This window comes from Mobula hypostoma, chromosome 13 (genome assembly GCF_963921235.1).
Source record: "Mobula hypostoma chromosome 13, sMobHyp1.1, whole genome shotgun sequence".
NCBI lineage: Eukaryota > Metazoa > Chordata > Chondrichthyes > Myliobatiformes > Myliobatidae > Mobula > Mobula hypostoma.
In genome coordinates this window covers 76,250,160-76,272,332 of record NC_086109.1, presented here as the reverse complement: position 1 = coordinate 76,272,332, position 22,173 = coordinate 76,250,160, and the positions used below count along the sequence as shown (strand labels likewise).

Sequence of the window (22,173 nt, the reverse complement as noted above, 5' to 3'; positions counted from 1 at the left end):
CTTGACAGCTCTGGGCCTGTACTCGCTGAAGTTCAGAAGAATGGGGGGGGGGGGGCGGTGGAGGAAATCTCATTGAAACTTACCAAATATTGAAAGGCCTAGATAGAATGGATGTGAAAAGAATGTTTCCTATATTGGGGGAGTCTAGGATCAGAGGGATCAGCCCCAGAATAGAAGGACATTGCTTTAGAACAGAAATGAGAAGGAATTCCTTTAGCCAGAGAGTAGTGAATCTGTGGAATTTACTGATACAAACAGCTGTGGAGGCCAATTCATTGGATATATTTAAAGTGGAGGTTGATAGGTTGTTGATCAGTAAGAATGACAAAATTTATAGGGAGAAAGCAAGAGAATGGGGTTAGGAGGGATCATAAATCAGCCATGGTAGAACAGAGTTGATGGGCTGAATGACCCAGTCCTGTTTCTATGTCTTATGACCTGTATAGAATGAATGGGTACACCTGAATCTGAGGTGGGGGCCAATTTCCTTGCGGGCAGCTTTGTTAGAGCGATTAGGGAGGGTTTAAGCTAAGTTGGCAAGGGGATGGGAACTGTAGCGGTTGGCATTCAACAAGATGCAATGTGTAGTGGGACTGTGAGGAAGGACAGGCAGATGTTAGGGCAAAATTGCAGTCGGTGGGATGAGTTGAAGTGTACCATGGGGACAGAATTGAAAAGGGTGATGTATACTGGACTGAAAGTGTTATATTTGAATACACCCGGTATATAGAATAAGGTAGATGGTCTTGTAGCGGAGTTAGAGATTGGCAGGATTGATGTGGGCATTACTGAGTCATGGCTAAAAGTGTCATGGTCTGGTCCGTGAAGTCCGTATTCCGGTTCACGGTCCGGTCCATCGACCCTTGCTCCAGGTTTTCCTGTGTACCCTGTTTCTGTTCTTGTTGAGCTCTAATTGAGCCAGCTGATGCTCGTTGGGGCTGGCTGCATAAATACCTTCAGAGACCAGGGTGTGGCTGCTGGATTGTTCTTGTCCTTACTCCTGGTATCCCTTCCTCTGCCTTCTGTTTCCTCGCCTGAAGCGGTAACTCTCGCCTCACCAGAAGTTCTCATCTCGCCTTGCTTTGCCAGCAGCCTTGCCTTGTCTTGCTGGTAACTCTAGCCTCAAGCCTGAAAACTCCAGCCTCCTGCCAAGCCTTGCCTCAAGTTTCTAGCCTCTAGCCTCAAGCCTGAAGACCCCAGCCTCCTGCCAAGCCTCATCTCTAGCCTCAAGCCTGAAGACTCCAGCCTCCTGACTCCTGCCAAGCCTCGCCTCGTCTCTAGCCTCTAGCCTCAAGTCTGAAGACTCCAGCCTCCTGCCTCCTGCCAAGCCTCGCTTCTAGCCTCAAGCCTGAAGACTCCAGCCTTGTCCTGCCTGCCTGCCAAGCCTCGTCCTTGCCTAGTTCTGGGGTCCGAGCCAGAGGCAAGACCCAGGTACTGGGTCCTTGTCCAGTCTCTGGCTTGGAGTCCAAGCCCAGGCTCCTAGCTCTCTTGTCCAGTCCTGTTCCAGGTTCCCGGTTTTTGTGTCCATGTCCTTGCCCTCAGCCTGTATCCTAGTCCTGTCCCTGGTACTTCAGTGTCTGTGTCTTGCACTTGGGTCCGTTCCCCGCCACCGCCTTATGACAAAAAGAGGATCATAAAATCAAAGGATACACATTGTATTGAAAGGACAGGCAGATAGACTGAGGAGGTGCGGTGGCTTGGTTGGTAATAAAATTAGATAAAATCCTCAGAAAGAGGTGAATAGCACTGGAAGATGTAAAATCCTTTAGCAGAGAGTGAAGAAACTGCAAGGGTAAAAAGACCTTGATGGGCATATAGATAGGCCTCCAAACAGAAGCCAGGATGTGGGATGTAAATTACAATGGGAGTTAGAAAAGTCATGTAAAAGGGCAACGATACAGTAGTCATGGGGGATTTCATTATGCAAGTAGATTGGGAAAATCAGGTTGGTGCTGGATGACAAGAGAGGGAACTTGCAGAATACATATGAGATGACTTTTTAGAGCAGCCTGTGGTTGAGTCCACTTTGGAAAAGGCAATTCTGTATTGGGTGCTGTGTAATGAACCAGATTTGATTAGGGAGCTTAAGGTAAAGGAACCCTTAGGAGACGGTGATCATAATTTGATGGAATTCACCCTGCAGTTTGAGAGGGAGAAAATAAAGTTGTATGTATCAGTATTACAGTGGAGTAAAGGGTATTACAGAGGCATGAGAGAGGAGCTGGCCAAAGTTTATTGGAAGATTATTGCAGAACAGCAATGGCTGGAGTTTCTGGGGACAATTCAGAAGGCGCAGGATAGAAACATCCTAAACATGAAGAATATTCTAAAGGGAGGATAGGGCAATCATGGCTGACAAAGGAAGTCACAGAGAGCATAAAAGCCAAAGAGAGGGCAAATAATATAGCAAAATTTAGTGGGAAGTTAGAGGATTGGGAAACTTTTAAAAACCAACAAGAGGCAACTATAAAAGCCATAAGGAGAGAAAAGATGAAATATGAAGGCAAGCTAGCCAATAATATAAAAAGCAATACCAAAATTTTAAAAGAGTAAAAGAGAGGTGAGAATGGATATCATACCACTGGAAAGTGATGCTGAAGGGGTAGTAACAGGAGGATAAAAAAAATTGCAGACAAACTGAATAAGTAAACGTGAGAAATTCTGCAGATCTAGAAATCCAAAGCAACATACACAAAATGCTGGATGAACTCAGTAGGTCAGGGAGCATCTATGAAAATAAATAACCAGTTGAAATTTCAGGCCAAGACTCTTCTTCAGGACTGGAAAGGAAGGGGGAAGATGACAGAATAAAAAAGTGGGGGAGGGGAAGGACGCAGGCTAGAAGGTGATAAGTTAGGCTCAGTGGATAGGAAAGGTTGGGAATGAAGGGCTGGGAAGAGGTGAGTGGACCATTACAGAAAGCGAAGGAATAGGAGACCTAGGAGGAGATGATAGGCAGGTGAGAAGAAGTAAGGGGCCAGAGTAGGGAATAGAGAAAGAGGAAAGGGGGAGCATTTTTTAAACAGGAGAAATCAATATTCTTGGATCACTGGAAAACACTAACAGTATGCCAGAATTCAAGTGTGTAAGGGGGCAGAAGTGAGTGTAGTTGCTGTTACCAAGGAGAAGGAGCTATGGAAGCTGAAATGTCTGAAGGTAGATAAGTCACCTGGACCAGATGGACTACGCCCCAGGGTTCTGAAAGAGGTAGCTGAAGAGATTGTAGAAGCATTACTAATGATCATTCAAGAATTAATAGATGCTAGAATGGTTCCAGAGAACTGGAAAATCACAGAAGTCACTCCATTCTTTAAGAAGCAAGGGAGGCAGAAGTCAGGAAATCATAGGTCAGTTAGCATGAACTCAGCGCTTGTGAAGATGTTGGAGTTCATTATTAAGGACGAGGTTTCAGGCTACTTGGAGGCACATGATAAAAGAGGACAAGTTAGCACGGTTTCCTTAAAGGGACATCTTGCCTGACAAATATGTTGGATTTCTTTGAGGAAATAACAGGCAGAATGGATAAAGGAGAGTCAGTGGATGTTGCTTACTTGGATTTTCAGAAGGTTTTTGATAAGGTAGCACATAAGAGGTTGCTTAACAAGAGCCCATGGTATTACTGGAAAGGCAACAGCATGGATAGAAGATTGTCTGACTGGCAGGAGGCAGATTCAGAATAAAGGAAGTATTTTCTGGTTGGCTGCCTGTGACTAGTGGTGTTCTGCTAGGATCAGTGTTGGGACCACTTCATCTCACGCTATATGTTAATGACTTGGATGATGGGATGGATGGCATTCCGGCCAAGATGGCAGATGATACGAAGATAGGTGGAGGGGTAGGTTGTATTGAGGAAGTAGGGCATCTGTGGAATGACATGGAGAGATTGGGAGAATTGGGGAAATTAGTGGTCGATGGAATATAGTGTAGGGAAGTGTATGGTCATGCATGTTGGTAGAAGGAATAAAGGCGTAGAAGACAAATACAATGTTAGCATTTGTTATGAGAGGACTAGGATGTAGTGCTGAGACTTTATAAATGACTGGAGTACTGTGGGCAGTTTCTGGCCCCTTATCTAAAAAAAGGATATGCTGGCATTGAAGAGGGTCCAGACGAGATATTTCTGGGCCTGTACTCACTGGAGTTTAGAAGAATGAGGGGGTGGGATCTCATTGAAGCCATCAAACATTGAGAAGCCTATATAGAGTGGTTGTGGAGAGGGCGTTTCCTATAGTAGGTGAGTATAATACCATAGGGCACAGACTCAGAATAGAAGAACATCTATTTAGAATAGAGGTGAGAAGGAATTTCTATAGCCAGAGAGTAGTGAATCTGTGGAATTCATTGCCATAGATGGCTATGGTGGCCAAGTCACCCAAGTACATTTAAAGTGGAGGTTGATACGTTCTTATTAGTCAGGGTGCCAAAGGTTATCGGGACAAGTCAGGAGAATGTGGTTGATAGGGATAATATATCAGCTAGTGTGAAATGGCAGTACAGACTTAATGAGCCAAATGGTCTAATTCTACCCCTACATCTGATTGTCTTATGGTCTTGTATTCTGTAAAGGACATGCATGGGAGCATTCTAAATAGTTGTATTATTTCCATTGTAGGGTTTATGTATGACATTCCAGGTTGCATTTATGCGGACAGTAATGACTAACTCTACCCCACTCTATCTTGTCCCCCACTCCCATTGCATCCAAACCCCTCAAATTACTCACATCTATAGACTATCTCAGTATATCACAGATATTCCAATGATTATATGAGGGTAAAGAGAGGTGATTGTTAGTTTTGCTCTATCCTTGACAGTTTTCTTCCCAATTTCTTGTAGACTGGAAATTGTTTTTAATGTTAGTTAAGGGATGCAGAAGAAATTTCAGTGAAAGTTGCAGTTTTTATAGGTGTTAACCTTTAGAGACCCAGTAAACTAATTTACTGGACAGGGATTAACACAGCTGTGTATCTTAAAAGTTATTTAAGATCAAAAGGTCTAGAAATACTTAGTGTGCATCTGTCCAAACAATGTGGAGACAGTATTTGTGATCTAAAATTGTTACAGATCTTTCATAATCAATAACTTTGCAATGGGGTGGCTGAAACCTGGATGTGAAAGGAGGGTTAGGCATGGGACTAGCACCTCATCTCATAAAACCCAGAGGGGCAGAAAGGCCAACAGAAGCACCAGAAACCTCATTCCCAGGGGAGGAAGGACACACTAAAAAGTTGAGTGAACCTTGGGGACAACTTGAAAGACCGGCCCAGGTCAGAGGACTCTGGTGAGCTGCTGTCAGCAGCCAATGCCCCATTAGGGGTGATGGGCTTAAGAAGAGACTGATTTCAACAATATAAATCAGAACTATTGCACCTGTTTTCCACATCAGAAGATGAGAACAGTTCTACTGCTTCCATTTACACCACTTCTAGATCACCTAGATTTATCCTGCTTTCCACCCCACCCCTGCTCTTGCCATACTGCTTCACTAACACACACAAAATGCCAGAGGTACTCTGCAAGTCAGGCAGCATCTATGGAGAGAAATCAAAAGTCAACGTTTCAGTCCAAGACCTTTCATTGGGTCTCCTGATGAAGGGTCTCAGCCTGAAACTTCGGCCTGGCATCGAATTTAGGAACAGGGCATTATGTTGAAGTTAGACAAATCATTGGTGAGACCACACTTGGAGTGTTGTGTAAAGTTTTGGTCATTCTGCTACAGGAAAAACATTGTCAAGCTGGAGGGAATGCTGAAGAAATTTATAAGGAAGCTGCTTGGTCTTTAAGGGCCTGAGGTTGTCCATGCTAGATCTCTATTCTCTGGAGTAACCTAATAGAAGTTTATAAAATCATTAAGGGTATGGATAAGGTTGATGGCCATAGTCTTTTCCCTAGGGTTTGTGAGCCTAGCACTAGATTAAAGAGTGAAAGATTCAAAAAATTCCTAAGAGACAACTTTACACAGATGCTAGTGAGTAACTAGAAAGAGCTGCCGGAAGAAGATACAGCTGTAACATTTGGATAGGTACACAGAGGGGAGAGGCTTGCAGGGTTATGGACTGAACACAGGCAACTGAGTCTCGCAGGAGGATGTGGTGGCTGACATGGACCCAGTGTGTTGATGATCCTGTTTCTAGGCTGAACTGCTCTATGACATTACAATTCTGTTAAGAGCCAGCAGATTTTCCAGAGAGCTGGATCCTATTCCTTGTTATATCCCAATGTTCTTTTGAATCACCTCTTTCTTAGATGCTACGTGGGAGATTAATAAATTTTCTAGTGAATCCTGTAGGTTTACTGGGAGTGCAGGAAACAGAATCAGGTGCGTTTTAACACAGGAGTTTCTGCAGATGCTGGAAATCTTGAGAAGACACACAAAATGCTGGAGGAACTCAGCAGGTCAGGCAGCATCTACGGAGGGGAACAAGCAGGCGTCATTTTGGACTGAGACCCTTCAACAGGATTGGAAAGGAAGGGCCAGAGGCCAGAATACGAAGGTGGTGGAGGGGGAGGAGGATAAGCTGGTAGCTGCCAGGTGAGACTAGATGTGGGGGTACATGGGTAGGTGTGGGAAGAGGGATAAGATAAGAACCTGGGAGGTGATGGGTGGAAGAGCTAAAGGGCCCAAGAAGAAGGAATCTATAATAGAAGAGGACAGCGGACCATGGAAGGAAGGAATGGAGATGAGGAAGCAAAGGGAGTTGATGGAGAAGGAAAGAGAAAGGCTGAGAGGGTAACCAGAATGGGGAATGGAAAAAAAGGGGAGGGGGAGAAATTAGGAGACGTTGGAGAAATCAATATTCATACCATCAGGTTAGAGGCTCCCTAGAAGGAATATGAGGTGTTGCTCCTCTAACCGGAGAGTAGCCTCATCAGGGCAGTAGAGGAGGCCACGGACTGACGTCAGAATGAGAATAGAGACAAGTAGCCATCAGGAGATCCCACCTTTAGCGGCGGACAGTGAAAGTGAGTTTAAAGACCACGTGGAGTCAGGATCCCAATGTACTTAAAGAAAGATTAGAAATTGCACCCCCCCCCCCCAACTCTCACACCTGTGAGTTAAAGCACTGAGTATATTCAAGATGTATTAATGGAATCATAGGATATGGGGTTAGCACAGGGTAGCAGCTGGGGGTTGAATAGACTTCTCCTGATTTGTCTTGTTATGTTCTCCGGACTCCTGGTTTATGTCCAGTGGTGTGAATGAACTGTGTTTTGCCCGGACAATCCGATTCCTATGGTTTTCTATATTAGGATTCATTCTGCCAAGTGCATTCCAAACCCCAAAAGCCCAGTGTGAAATCGAATTTCTGGAGTACATTTGGACATCAGTGATATCGTTGGAGGACCTTTCACCCTATACCAACTTACGGGCGGAATGAAATAGAATGAGCACCTGGAAGCTTATCCCGAAGTTGTGATTCATAGAGCTAGCAGGTGCATGACAGGCAGAATGGCAACTTTCCATGTGGCATGATTGTTAACAGAACTCCGAATCATGTCAGGGGTCCCGACCTAAACCCCTGCAGGGAGGAGAGGGAAGTCCCACGGAGTCATTTACGACTTTTAAATACCGGCGGGGTGTTGGGATGGAGTGAGTTTAGGTCCAACGCCCGTTATCTCCCGAAGTGCCAGCGCCGGCCACGCTCGCCCTAACGATGTCCTACCATTTCGACGCACAGCGAGCAGAGGTTGATCTGCCCATCTTTCATGTACAGGTTCCGCAACGGACCGACTTCTTGACATTTTTCACAGGGTCCAAAGACAGCGGCAGCAAAGGTCTGGTCGCACATCTCCCAGGATGTGAAAACCTGAGGCCGGGAACACAGACAGGGGAAGGTAAATCAGCGGAGCGAGAGACAGCATATGGGCATTTGGTCAACGACAACAAAATCCGCGCCATTTAATCCACTCGAACGCGCACAACAAACACTGACAAGCAGATAGACACCGTCTCACAGTGAGCACTATCGCTCGACTTTCATATGTGCGCGTTTACACCGAATCACGTTCCATTAAAACGATTCTGATATTCTCATTACAATGTTTTACATTCTACAATTTGAGCTCCCGAAAGCCTATAAATGTGCTTCAATCGCGCACAGAACGCCATTTGGACCAGCGGTGCTAGTCATACAGCAACAGGTAGCATATCAATAAGCTTTAGCAATTAGTTAGCCTTCTCCCCGAACATTTACACGACTGCGGGGGGGGGGGGGGGTTAATTCCGAATAATTGAAAAGGTGTGCAGGAGTGAGACGCTTATAAATGGCACCGTTTGAACATGGTAGCACGTACCTTGCAGTGGGTCGAACGCGAAGAGAGCTTTCAGTAAAATGGAGAATGCGAGAAGCGGTTCCAATCTATAAGACAGTCCGAAATCCCTTTAAGAGATTACAGGTCATCTGAGACTTTCTGCTCAGCTCCTCAACACAGAACCTTATATTGGCTGAAACTTCTCGTTTTATTGTAGAAGGCGCAGAATCGTCCAACTGGAAACTGACCTCTCGTTCCACAACCGCACGGTATACTTCATCTATAAACATCGTTTTCCCGCTTCAGTTCAGCAGCTTGGTTTGGCGGTTTGCAGAACGTGCACCACAACCCGAAAGACATACAGGTGAGTAGGTTAACTGAAATGTACCTCTGGGCGCGTGGTTTATATAATCTATGAGAGATAATGAGACTGGGGAGAACGGGCAGAAGGGAAAATTGCTGTGGAATGGGATTACTTAGAGGGAGCATTAACTCGACGGACCGAGTGGCCTCATTCTAGACCCTTCCTTTCCAGTCCTGATGAAGGGTCTCGGGCGGAAAGTTCGACTGTGTATTCCGCTTCATAGATGCTGCTAGTCCTGCAGAGTTCCTTCAGCATTTTGTGTGTGTTGCTCTGGATTTTCAGCATCTGCAGAATCTCTTGTGCTTATCATTCTATGCTATAAAGGAGATAGGGAACGCGTTCATAATTAAGTCTTAATTAAGCGTAGCCGCACGGATAGCAGAGACACGAAGTGTGTTAAAGGAAGTATAAAACCAAGTAATGTCCTTCAGTACTGGGGAGAAATGGACAAGGACTATAACAAACCTGCACATCAATATTGTCCTAACGTGCCCCATGTTCTCAAACTTAGGCGACGCCAGAAATTAAAAACACAGTAAGGATGGAAGAAAAAGAAATACAAAATGTGGCCAGTGCATTGCATCTGAACGAAAAGAGGGTGGTGAATTCAAAAGCAAAATACAGCAGGTTTTGGAAATATGAAATAAAAAATACTCAAAGGTATCATGGGCAAAAACGGAATTTCTCAGAAGTCAAACAGCAATGGTGGATGGAGCATTAACATCTCAGGTCTATGACCTGACATCAAAAACCCCCAAGTTCAGCAATTCCAAGCCTGGTGTCTGCCATTATCAACATGTTTATTGTTCTGTTTTCTATACATTCATCTTCACCCATTTCCGTCTCCAGGCCCACCTTTCATCACTTACTGATCCCTCTTTTACTGGGCTCCATCCTGCTTTTGGTCCTCGAGTCTTCCATGCCTACAACCTAGACACAGTCCTTTCCTCCCTTTTTGACAGAATATTAAAATGTGTCTTATTTCTAAATTTTCCCAATTCCAGTAAAAGGGAATCGGCTCTGTAGATGCCAGAGACCTGCTGAGTTTTTCCAAATTTTCCTTTCCTTATTTTATACTATGAATAACCACAGCATTACAAGGTTTTACATTTTTACCTATGCTATTTGAAGTTAGTTATTTAATATAATGATTATGAGGAAAAGTCATTATATGAAGGGTTAACTGTTTCTTTTTTCTGAGATGCTGATGACCTGCTGCATACTTTCAGTATTTTATTATTGATAAGCATCATATCCTTAGTGGTAAGGAAGGGTAGGTGTTAAAATGTTTTCAAAAATGGGAGAGTCTTGAACAAGGAGACATTGTTGCAAGACAAGGAAATGGATGTTTAAAACTGAACCTCTTCTCTCAGAGGGTGGTGAATCTCTTCCCAAAGAAAGTTGTGGAAGCTGGATCACTTTTTAAGGAGAAGGTGGATACACTTTTCAGAGATCAGGGAATTGAAGGCTGTGGGAAATTGGTATGGAGGGGGAGTGAGTCCTAAGTAAGTTAGCTATGATTATAAGGAATGATGAAGCAAGCTTGGGGGGGCCATACAGCCTAACCTGCTCCCATTTTCTTTGTGGTCTTGGGTGTTAAGTAGGGGAGGGTTAACATTTGATTGAAGAGTCTTTGATATGAACTAAAGCCCACAGACTGAGCTCTTTGTGCAAATATTCTGTTAATTTTTTTCAAAAGCCAGAAATGGTGCAATTAGAACAGGAAATGGTAGAAATGCCCAACAAGTCGAGCAGCATCTGTAGAAAGAGTAAAATTTCATGTTTCATTTCTGATGAAGGGTGTTCATCCTAAGACATGAACTCTATTTTCCCTTCTGTGAATACTGCCTGACCTGCTTTCGTATTTATTATTAACACTTCAGGAGGGAAAAAGGTGGCTAGGAACATGTGAAAAGGCAGAGTATTTCAAATGTGCTGCACGTAGTCATTTTGCTTTAATACATCCATCTGACAGAGCCTCTGCACTGAAACCACAGTCTTAAGCTATTTCAAATCCCTTGCATCAAGGGCATTGAAAGATTTAAAATGGATTAAAGTAAGTCCCACTTAAATGATCTAAAGTTCATAAGGTAGTGTAAATTATTTTACTGCAGAATGGGAAATGTCAGCAAGTATGGAACAGTTTTGATCAGACATTAAAAAATATTTATTTACTTTGATTTAGATATTTAAATAATTTGAGCAAATGTTACGATTAACTTTTGAGTGTAAATACTGCAGAATTCAAAAAAGAGAACTAACTACCCTTGCCTGGGTCAGACTCGCACACACTACTGGTTTATCCTCATTTGTGGCAATCAAGTCCATCACCATTTTGGACCAATAGGTATGATCAGTATGGCAGCCATGTATAGAGATTCCCATATTTTAAACACAATGACAGACAATTACATTTTGGAAGCTAATCCATGCATTTCATCTTAACTGTTATTGGCTTACAAGGTGAAGAATCAATTTAGGTACTTGATTCCCTCATGGGATAATGGAAAGACTGTCTCCTGGAAAGGGCCAATTGTTTGGTTGCTATGGAAGCGAGCTACCGTTTTGTCTATTTAACAGTTAACACAACTTGAAATACAGTGAATGCATTAAGATGCTTTGATATCTTCCGTACATTGCAATTCCTTCTTTGGTGATCCTGAAGGACTCAGGAGGACAAAATTCATGAATCTGTGCTGTACAGCCTTTGAAACTGTTGCTCAACACTGGTACCTGTCATCTAATTATAAATAAACACACAAGCATTTGGGACATTAAGTCTGGGACTAAAGCACAAATTTGTTATGAAACATAAGCCAGGCTACTTCAGCTCTCAGAAAGTGTTTAGAGATTCAAATTTTGATGGACTAGTCTCCCAAAGTTTCTCGTAAACGTGGCTTCATCACATTTGAGAATCAGAATGGTTAGCAAGCTCTGGCGAGGACAAATATTCCCCATGAAAAAGATCTAGATTGGTTAAGGGAATGTGTAAAATAATGTCAGATGTATTGGAGTCAATAGTTACACCATCCAGAAGGAAGGTCTTTGGCTCAACTTGGCAATGTCAACCAAAGTGTCTTCTTGAGCTGGTCCCATTTGCCTGCATTTGGTCAACATCCCTCTAAACCTTTCCTATCCATGTACTATAACTGTCCAAATGCCTGTTAAATGTTGCAATTATACCCACCTGTACTACTTCCTCTGGCAATTCATTCTATACAGTAAACCTCCATCCTCAGTGTGAAAAACTTGCCTCTTTCACATTTCATCCTAGTGAGACCAAAATCGTACAGTGTTGCAGCTGTGGTGTCACCTGTGGTTGTATCAAATCTTCTGTACATTTTCATTATAGCTCTTTTAATAATGATCAGCATACCATTAACATTCCTAATTACTTGTATACCTGCAGGATAACTGTTTGTTCAGCAGATCCCCAGATCCATTTTACAATGATTCTGTAGTTTCACTTGATGTAAATAACAATTTGCTTTTATATTCTTCCTTCCAAGGTAGATCAACACAACACCCATTTCCCCACATGGGGAATTGTAATACTGAGTTTTTTCAAGAGGTGACCAAGACAGTTGATGAAGGCAGGACAGTAGACATTGTCTACATAGACTTTACCAAGTCTTTTGACAAGGTTCTGCATAGTGTACCATTCAGAAAGTGAGATCACATGGGACCTAGGGTGAGCTAGGCAGCTTGATACAAATTTGGCCCAGTGGGTAGCAGTGGAGGGTTGGTTTTCAGATTGGAGGCCTGTGATCAGTGGTGTGCTGCAGGTATTGATGCTAGTCTACTATGTTCTCCCAATGACCGCTTGGGTTTCCTCTGGGTGCTCTGGTTTCCTCCCACAGTCCAAAGATGTACCAGTTAGTAGGTTAATTGGTTATTGTAAATTGTCCTGTGATTAGGCTAGGGTTAAATCAGGGGTTGCTGGACTCGAAGGGCCTATTCTGTGCTGTGTCTCTCTAAGTAAAATTTATTTTTTAAAAAGTGAGGTGATTCATTTTGGGAAGTTAAACCAAGCAGGATGTAGTGATTGACAGGGTCCTGGGGAGTGTTGCAGTACGTGGTAACTTTGGGGTCAAGTGTAGAGTTCTCTGAAAGTGACTACACAAGTACACAAGGCAGTAAAGAAGGCATCGGGCATGCTTGCTTTCATGGGAGCAGGCAATGAGTACAAGAATTGGAACATCACATTACAACTGTACAAGACTTTGGCGAGTGTGCGCCTGGAATACCGTGTGCAGTTCAAGTCACTTTACTGCAAGTAGGATTCAAAGGATGTTGACTAGACTGGACATCTTGAGCAATCAGGAGATGCAGCAGAGCCCAGGACTGTTTTCCCTGGGTTGAAGGGGTGCCAGAGAGGTTTATGAAATCATGAAGGGTATAGATAAGATGGATTTCCACAGTTACTTAAGTTTGTGTGACATTGTAAACAGTGCAGAGAACATTCACTTGGCTAATTTCTATGATGAAGAGGTTGACATATGGAGGTTAAGCAGGCTGGCCTTTATTGGTTGGAGTATTGACAAGTGACCTGACCTTATTCAAACATGCAAGCTTCTGAGGCTGGTTGACTAAATGAATGTTTCCCCTAACTGATGCATTTTTTACTAGGTAGCATTGTTTCAGAATAAGGGAGTCGCCTGTTTTAGACTGAGATAAGAAGCAGTTTTCCTTTTAGAGAACAGTGTGCTTTTGGAATTTTCCATCTCCAGAAAGGAGAAGTTGAATATATTCAAAGCAAAAATCAAATTAAGTTTAAAATACAAGGTACAGGGAGGGAAAGGGAAAACTTAGACCAAGATCGTATCAAATTGATCTTATTGAGTGGCAGAAATGTTCAACTATCTTGTGCTTCCTATGTTTTGTTTGTAATTTAAGGATGCATTTCTGGAGAAAAGTTTGCTTTTCTACAATGGATATTTTTGTTCTAGTTTTTCTTTCCTGTACCGAGTCATAGAAAAGTACAGCACAGAAACAGGTCCAGGCCAAACCATTTAAACTGCCTAGTCCCATTGACCTTCACCCAGACCATAACCATTCATATCCCTCCCATGCATGTACCTATCCAAACTTCTCTTAAATGTTGAAATCGACCCCACATCCATCACTGCCACTGCCAGCTCGTTCGTACTCTCACCACCCTCTGAGTGAAGTGGTTTCCCCTCATGTTCCCCTTAAACATTTCACCTTTCATCCTTAATCCATGACCTCTAGTTGTAATGTCACCCAAACTCAGTGGAAGAGGTCTGCTTGCATTTACTGGATATATATCCCTCATAATTATGTATACCTCTATCAAATCTCCCCTCAATCATTTACATCCTGGGGAATAAAGTTCTAACCTATTCAATCTTTCCTTATAACTTGGGTCTTCTAGTCCTGGCAACATCCTTGTATATTTTCTCTGTACCCTTATTTACATATTACCTGTAGGTAGGTGACCAAAACTGCACACAATACTCCAAATTAGACCTCACAAACTTCTTATACAACTTCGCATAACATCCCAACTCCTGTACTCAGTATCTGTGAAGGCCAATGTGCCAAAAGCTTTCTTAATGATCCTGTCTACCTGAGACGTCACTTACATTGAATTATGGACCTGTATTCCTAGATCCATTTGTTCTATTGCACTCCTCAGTGCTCTACTGTTCACTCTGCAAGAACTACCATGGCTGGTCCTCCCAAAGTGCAACCCCTCACACTTAAACCCTTCCCGCTTTATCTCATCCAAAACAATGGAACCACAGAATATTGAGCTGTCAGTCCTGCCCCTTGGGCAACCAGGTCTCGCTAATGGCTACAATATCATAATTCCATGTGTTGATCCACGGCCTGAGCTCATCTGCCTTTCCCAGAATACTTCTTGCATTGAAATATGCACAATTCAGAACATTAGTTTACTGTGTTCAATGTTTTGTTTCCTGACTTTGTCTGAGGTCTTAACAACATCTCTCTCCACAACCACTCAACTATCTCTTCCGGCACTTTGGTTCGCATCCCCCTGCAACTCTAATTTAACCCCTGTGTAGTAGTAGCAAACCTTCCCACTAGGATATTAGTTCTCCTCCAGTTTGGGTGCAAAAAGACTGTTCTATGGAGGTCCTACCTTCCCTGGAAGAGAGCCCAATGATCCAAAAATCTGAAGCTCTCCCTCCCACACAAACTCCTTAGCCACGTGTTAACCTGTATGACCTTCCCATTTCTGGCCTTACTAGCACGTGGAACTAACTTATGTTTAATTTGTTTTTCTTGTAAACATTGTGTCTCTAAAGCTACGTGTCTGTGATGCTGCTGAATGTAAAGTTCATCATTGTAACTGTGAATACAGTGCTTGTGTACAGCACAATATGATTTTGACTTCGAAGAGTTGGACACTTAAGGAATATACTGCCATCTAGTGCATCAGAAAGTTTACACATTTTCGTTAACTTTGTACAAAGGCTACAAAGGTTTAAAGCATAGGCAAAACAAAAATGAAAAAGCTGGTTGAAGATGTGACTTACTTATTTACTGTCCACTGGCATTTAGGGCAGCAGCAATGAAGGTCTTGCACCTCTGGCAGTGTTCAGGGCTTCCTTCATCATGTCAGTAGCTTCCCCTCGGTTTTCTCTATGGTCAATCATGCAAGTCCCAGGTGGAGACTCAGGAGTAACGTCACACTCAGTTGTAGAAGGATTCTTGGTTGCTGTTTCCGTAACAGTTTTGTTTGACCAGTCAGGGTTGTTGGCCCTGAGCTGAACCCCCAAACCAGGACCAGTGGACCACTCTCTGTTCTTTGACTTGTTTGGCATGGGTGACCCTACCAAGAGTCAAAGCACAAGGCCCCGACTCCAGCCAACATAGCTCTCCAAGTTATTGAGGCACGCAAGACTCCAAACCATGAGGAGGTTTTGGCCCTCTTGGAGGGATGAAGAGCTGAATAAAGGTCAAAGATGAAGTATCAAATTGTCTTCTGGCTTCGTAGTCTCTGATCTTGGAATGTTAAGAGATAATTTAGAACCGATCTTACGTAACGTATTTAAGGCTTCCGTTAGTCTTGCATCCATTAGACCACAGATCTGTGCCTGGAAAGGCCTGGGAAAGGGTTTGGAAAACCAGCAGTTGCCTATGCTGCAAGTGTCCCCTCTCCACGACACCGATGTTGTCCAAGGGAAGGGCAACGGCCGATACAGCTTGGCACCGGTGTCATCGCAGAGCACTGTGTGGTTAAGTGCCTTGCTCAAGGACACAACACGCTGCCTCAGCTGGGGCTCGAACTCACGACCTTTCTGTCGCTAGTCGAATGCCTTAACCACTTGGCCATGTGCCCATACATAACATATAAGCAGTTCAAATATAGGAGGTGTTTTGTCCTGCAATGGAAAACAACCATGGGTCCTCCCTGGGTTGTGAACACCCTGTAGATATGAATGAGCATTTTGAAGACTGGTGGGATGGATGGAGACGGGTTTGCAAAACTGCAGGCCCACCACTTCTGGGTAGGTAAGGGCATTTCCATATGTGTTCTCTCCCCACCAACACCCCAGGAGCCTCAATGATCCGTTAGGTCGAAGAGAGCTGGAAATACTGACCAGACTCAGTCACTCACCCAGTCTGGCGGCCACTTTTCCCACTCTCCTGACACCACTGTTTCTTTCATCCTCTCCCTCACACTGTTATTGCTCATTTCTGACTTGTGAAATTTTCAGGGACAGATCCCTGTTGTACTCTGGGGACTGACTATAATGTAGTAATGTCAAATTTCTGGTTTATCTGTCTAATACTTGCATCAGAAATTGTTTTTAGGAATACTGAACAGAAGAAATCTTTACCAGCACATACACAATTTCACTGCACACAGAGGGTTGACACATCCTTATCTTGTATTGGCCAATTTTCAGATACCTTAATATTTTCTTTACACATTTATAGTTTCTCAGTTACTTCAGATCTACATCTATTTAGTCATTAACACCAAGTTTTGCATTAATTAGCACCAGTAGAAAATTAGTTTAACAAAAGAATGGTTTTAATTAAAGTCAGGTTAATGTTGGGAATGGCAAACTGCTTTTATCCGCTGTCTATATTTAAGAAAGAACTTGGATTCTATAAGCACAAGAGATTCTGCAGTTGCTGGAAATCCAGAGTAACACACACAAAATACTGGAGGAATTCAGCAAGTCAGGCAGCACCTATGGAAAGCAATAAAAAGCCAACAGTTTCGGGCCGAGATCCTTCATCAAGACTGCCTAGTTTCTTTCCATTGATGCTGCCTGATCTGTTGAGTTCCTCCAGCATTCTGTGTGTGTTACTCTGGATTCAAGAAACCTATATTGAGCAAGTTTCTACATTGTAGGGTTCACTAAGCACTTAAAAGTTGTGTTACTGTAGCACTGCAAAAAAAGCCAAATTGTTCACCAAGCTGTTTTACAAATAACAATGAAATAAATAATGTACTACATGTTTCAGTGGTGATAGCTAAGGGTCAATTGTTGGACAGAAATAAACAAGAGGTTCCTGTTCTTTTTCACACAAAGGGGTCTGAGACAGTAGACAAGATCTTGCTTTCAACCACTCACTATGATCCCTCAGGACTGCGTGAAGTGTCAGTGCAGATTGTTCACTGGTACCCCTGCAGGGGCACGTGGGTAGCCTGCCCTCTTGATGCAGGGGTTCAAGTTCACCACTGGCACCAGGGTGGCATTTAAAGTAACAAAGCACAGCAGCCATAGATTTTATCAGCAGATTGATAGTAAATCACCATGTAAACTGAACAGGCATGTTACATTTATGAAATGATTATGGGTTCTGTTAAGTACGAAACAAACGCATCTTAGGCAAGTACAGAAACTAACTAAATCATCAGCTTTATGTTCCCATTTGCAAACTACTCCTGATACATTATTAACAATCTGTTTGCAGGTTTAGAGGGTTTAAATAATGGTGTTTTATAAAGCTAGGTAATGCCCAAGACACCACATGGGGGTAAAGGCATGATTGAACATTATTACAGCCAATAATTAACCTCCTCATCTTAAAAGAAATCACATTTCATAACCTCATAGCATCATCCTTCATAATCATAATGAATACATACATTATTGTTATAATAGAATATGCAGTGATGTTTTAAACATAGAAACATAGAAAATAGGTGCAGGAGTAGGCCATTCAGCCCTTTGAGCCTGCACCACCATTCAGTATGATCATGGCTGATCATCCAACTCAGAACCCTGTACCAGCCTTCCCTCCATACCCCCTGATCCCTTTAGCCACAAGGGCCATATCTAACTCCCACTTAAATATAGCCAATGAACTGGCCTCAGCCGTTTCCTGTGGCAGAGAATTCCACAGATTCACCACTCTCTGTGTGAAGAAGTTTTTCCTAATCTCGGTCGTAAAAGGCTTCCCCTTTATCCTCAAACTGTGGCCCCTCGTTCTGGACTTCCCCAACATCGGGAACAATCTTCCTGCATCTAGCCTGTCCAATCCCTTTAGGATTTTATATGTTTCAATCAGATCCCCCCTCAATCTTCTAAATTCCAACGAGTATAAGCCTAGTCGATCCAATCTTTCATCATATGAAAGTCCTGCCATCCCAAGAATCAATCTAGTGAACCTTCTTTGTACTCCCTCTATGGCAAGAATGTTGTTCCTCCGATTAGGGAACCAAAACTGCAGACAATAGTTTTCTTAGTATCATGGAATCATACAGCATAGAAATAGATGTTATCACCGGCCACATCTGCACAGACCAAGTCCTCATCTGTACCTATCCCATTTTACAGCTTGCACTCCCTTTAACTTCAGCCACTACTTTAATTTCCTGCCACCTACCCACACTGGGGGTAATTTACAATGACCAGTTCACCTTCCCACCAGTACATCTTTGGCATGTGGGAGGAAACCACTCAGAAGGCCACGGGAAGATTGTACAAACCCTACACAGACAGCATCACAAGCCACAATGAAACCTAGGTCTCTGGTATTAAGGTAGCTGTGCCATCCAGCTACAATGTGACAAAAATACCAGCAAAATTAGACATCTCTTTGGTATTAGAGAGAAACCTATGATGATGACTAGGTGTTTAAATAGATCATTAAATACATGCTGGTATTTCTGTATTTATGCACATTTTATTCTATGTTTGTACTTTAACCTCTAACTTTATTTTTCTATAATTCATTATTCTTTAGGGTGGCAGGGTGGAGATACGTCTCTACCAAAGGAGGTGTAAGGCGCTCCTTCCCTCAGGGTCACCCTTGGGCAAGGTGTAGCGCCTGCTTAGCCCTCCCTGATCACAGTCATGTGAAACCTTGGGAGCAGGTGGTGGATGGTCATATGAGCAGCTGGTGCAGATCATGCAACCACTGACACCAGGCAGACAATCTCTGAAGAGTATTGATAATGGCTAGAGCCACCCGTCTTGTAAAGACACTGCCCAGAAGAAGGTAATGGCAATTTGCCCAGAACCATCATGGTCGTGGATACAGAAAAGAATAAGAATTTATTAGAAGATTAAAGACCGATATAAGACCATGATCGCCCATGTCATACAACACAGCACATAATGATGGTGATTTATTCTTTATAAGTGTTGAATGTTGCACGTTGCACTACCACACCATAGAAATTTATTAATGTAAAAACACATGGTGAATAAAGTTGATCCTTGATTTGATTTCAAGGATGTGACAAAAAAAATCAACTCCATTTCTCCAGGAAGTTATTAAGAATCTAGGGAAAACTAGATCTGGACAAAGTAGAGCATGTACCTGGTCTGGTAATTAAATGGATTTGAAAATGCACACTTTGAATCTTCTTCCACAATTCAGAACTCTAACTTGTAGCTGGTCACCAAATAGGTAATCATATGATAGCAAGGTAATTGAATCGGGAGAGGAACCTGGTTGAACACCTTGAACTTGAACAATCTGGGTTGGAGAATAACACTGATTCACGTGACAGAGAAAAATCGACTGCCTTTAGGGATCCTTTTTATGTAGTACGGAATTAGTTGTATGTAGAGCATGGCTCTAATGGGACCTGATTATGCTTCTTGTGTCAAAGTTCAGGGTTGTATTGGACCTTGCCATGTTAACTAGCTCAGTGCTTTGTTCAGATCAGGGCGGTTCAATCAGTATTACTGTCTGCATCTTCTACACTTCAACAACAGATACGCAGTGTTACAAATCATTTTTTTTTAATGATTTTTTTTTTACAAAAGCCTCCCAGACAGGTAATGAAACATTAGGTTCGAGATCAGGTTTGGATTTGGATTGACCATGGTTCAGTCTGGTCTTAACTTTATACCCAAACACACCCAGAGTGGTGCGTAGTGTTTGACCGATTAGAGGATGAAACTCCTTTAATGTGTTGTGAACAGACTGCAGAAATGCTATATTCCAAGGGGCACAATAGACACCATTTTCCCTTAAATTTTTTTTTAAAATGGTAACACAGTCTCTAATAGTGAAATTTTCCTGACAATTTTACAATATGCCCTGAAATTTCACACAGTAATAAGACATTATTGCACAACATTTTAACTTTGCATTTTTGAACAGTGCTCATGGTATAAAGGTTTAAAACACATTCTGTACATAGAAATCCAAAATGTGACAAAAACTGATGCATTCTGCGATGTTCCTATTTTTTTAAAAATTCTAAACATGTATCCATATTCTACGCATATATTAAAACCACCCTAGAAACTGTACAGGTTTTAAAATCTCCAGTTCATGGATTTTGGTAAAATAATTTTGTAATCAATATTATGAGGACTGTGACTGAAACAGTCAGAAATTTGGGCTACAAGAGAATTCAATATTATGGGGTCAGACAGAATAGTGACCTGACACCAAAAATCAGATCATTATTCAGTGATAAAGCAGGCCTGAGTGGGAAAAATGACCAACTCTTGCTCCTCTCTCTTATGTAAACATTTCTATTTGCTTTTGTCTTTAAGATAACAATTATGCCATTTGCAATTATTGTTTTACAGTTACATGGTATTTTAAAAAATTAAATACTATACTTCTGAAAGCAGCCAATTCAAACTGAAGGTTTCACATTTTATAAAAAATAGATTACGCTTTTTAAAAAATTGCACATCGTGGAAGTGTTCTTAGAGTCAAATATATCATACATTTTGGCATGTCACAAGGAGAAAAAATATCCAATTTCCATAATCTGGACTATCAATCATTGTCTTAAATAATCAATTGCAACATAATTCATCTTCACTCTCAAGTACCATGATATTCTATAGTTACATGCTTCAAATCCTAGTAAGGAAGTTTAATTTTAAACTGTTAGGTATCTGGATCGTTTCCAGAGCCTGAGAAGATGGATTGAAAGGGAAAGTCACTTGGAATTGGTATTTGGCATCAACTATTAGTGTTGAACCATCTTCACGACTGTTGAGTTGCGACTAAAAGAAAACAAGAACAATGAATTTTATTTCAACAGTTTTACAAATTTTCAAGTGTTCACTTGATTGTCTTTTCACTTTCTCTTTCCCAGAAAGTCCCATTTGTGATAAAACCAATTCATTCACTCATAAACAACAGGAATTCTGCAGATGCTGGAAATTCAAGCAACACACATCAAAGTTGCTGGTGAACGCAGCAGGCAAGGCGGCATCTCTAGGAAGAGGTACAGTCGACATTTCAGGCTGAGACCCTTAGTCAGGACTAACTGAAGGAAGAATTAGTAAGAGATTTGAAAGTGGGAGGGGGAGATCCAAAATGATAGGAGAAGACAGGAGGGGGAGGGATGGAGCCAAGAGCTGGACAGGTGATTGGCAAAGGGGATAAGAGAGGATCATGGGATAGGAGGCCCAGGGAGAAAGACAAGGTGGGGGGGAACCCAGAGGATGGGCAAGGGGTATAGTCAGAGGGACAGAGGGAGATTCACTCATTCACTCATAACTACTTAGAACAGAACTTTTAAAATTTAATATTCAAGTTGAAGTTTATTGTCATCTGACTGTACCTATAAACAGCAAAAACAAAACAAATTTCCTCCAGACCACAAATATCAAACACAACACATGAAACAAAATATTACTTGAAATGGGTTATTAAAATACATGAATCATTCTTATCTAACTTTGCAAAATTCACCCACAATATTCCAAAGCATGTAATTTTAACAAGTCAGACAGTCTTTAATACATTATACATTTAATACCCTGTTGAAAACATTGTTCAAAATTATTTTTCATAGGACCACGATTTTAGGAGCAGTATTAGGCCATATGGTCCATCATGGCTGATCCAATTTCCCTCTCAGCCCAATTCTCCTACCTTCTCCCCATATCCCTTCATGCCCTGACCAATCAAGAATCTATCAAATATACATAAAGACTTGGCCTCCACAGCTGCCTGTGGCAAAGAATTCTACAGATTTACCACTCCCTGGCTAAAGAAATTCCTCCTCTCCTCCATTCTCAAAGGACACCCCTCTATTCTGAGGCTGACTCCTCGGGTCTTAAGACTCCCCCACCAGAGGAAACATCCTCCCCACATCTGCTCTGTCAAGGCCTTTCACC

The 22,173-nt window shown here is 42.3% G+C and overlaps 2 protein-coding genes and 1 long non-coding RNA gene across 3 annotated transcripts in view; 1 reads left to right on the top strand and 2 right to left on the bottom strand.

The window, feature by feature from the left end:
* Nucleotides 1–8,475, bottom strand: part of gnb5b (guanine nucleotide binding protein (G protein), beta 5b) — a 79,108-nt gene extending 70,633 nt beyond the window's left edge. The window contains exons 1-2 of the mRNA XM_063065975.1: nucleotides 8,296–8,475; nucleotides 7,665–7,808 (exon numbers count right to left, since the gene is read on the bottom strand). Coding sequence (XP_062922045.1) covers nucleotides 7,665–7,790 — 126 coding nt within the window. The 5' untranslated portion in view covers nucleotides 7,791–7,808; nucleotides 8,296–8,475. The remainder of the gene's footprint in view (nucleotides 1–7,664; nucleotides 7,809–8,295) is intronic.
* Nucleotides 7,697–19,545, top strand: LOC134355690 (uncharacterized). The gene is made up of 3 exons (XR_010020158.1): nucleotides 7,697–7,836; nucleotides 8,471–8,617; nucleotides 18,815–19,545. It is a non-coding gene; the product is annotated as an uncharacterized LOC134355690 (long non-coding RNA).
* Nucleotides 19,546–19,587: 42 nt separating this feature from the next.
* myo5c (myosin VC) overlaps nucleotides 19,588–22,173 on the bottom strand; it is a 130,442-nt gene continuing 127,856 nt past the window's right edge. The window contains exon 41 of the mRNA XM_063065973.1: nucleotides 19,588–21,051. Within this exon, the coding sequence (XP_062922043.1) occupies nucleotides 20,899–21,051 (153 nt within the window). The 3' untranslated portion in view covers nucleotides 19,588–20,898. The remainder of the gene's footprint in view (nucleotides 21,052–22,173) is intronic.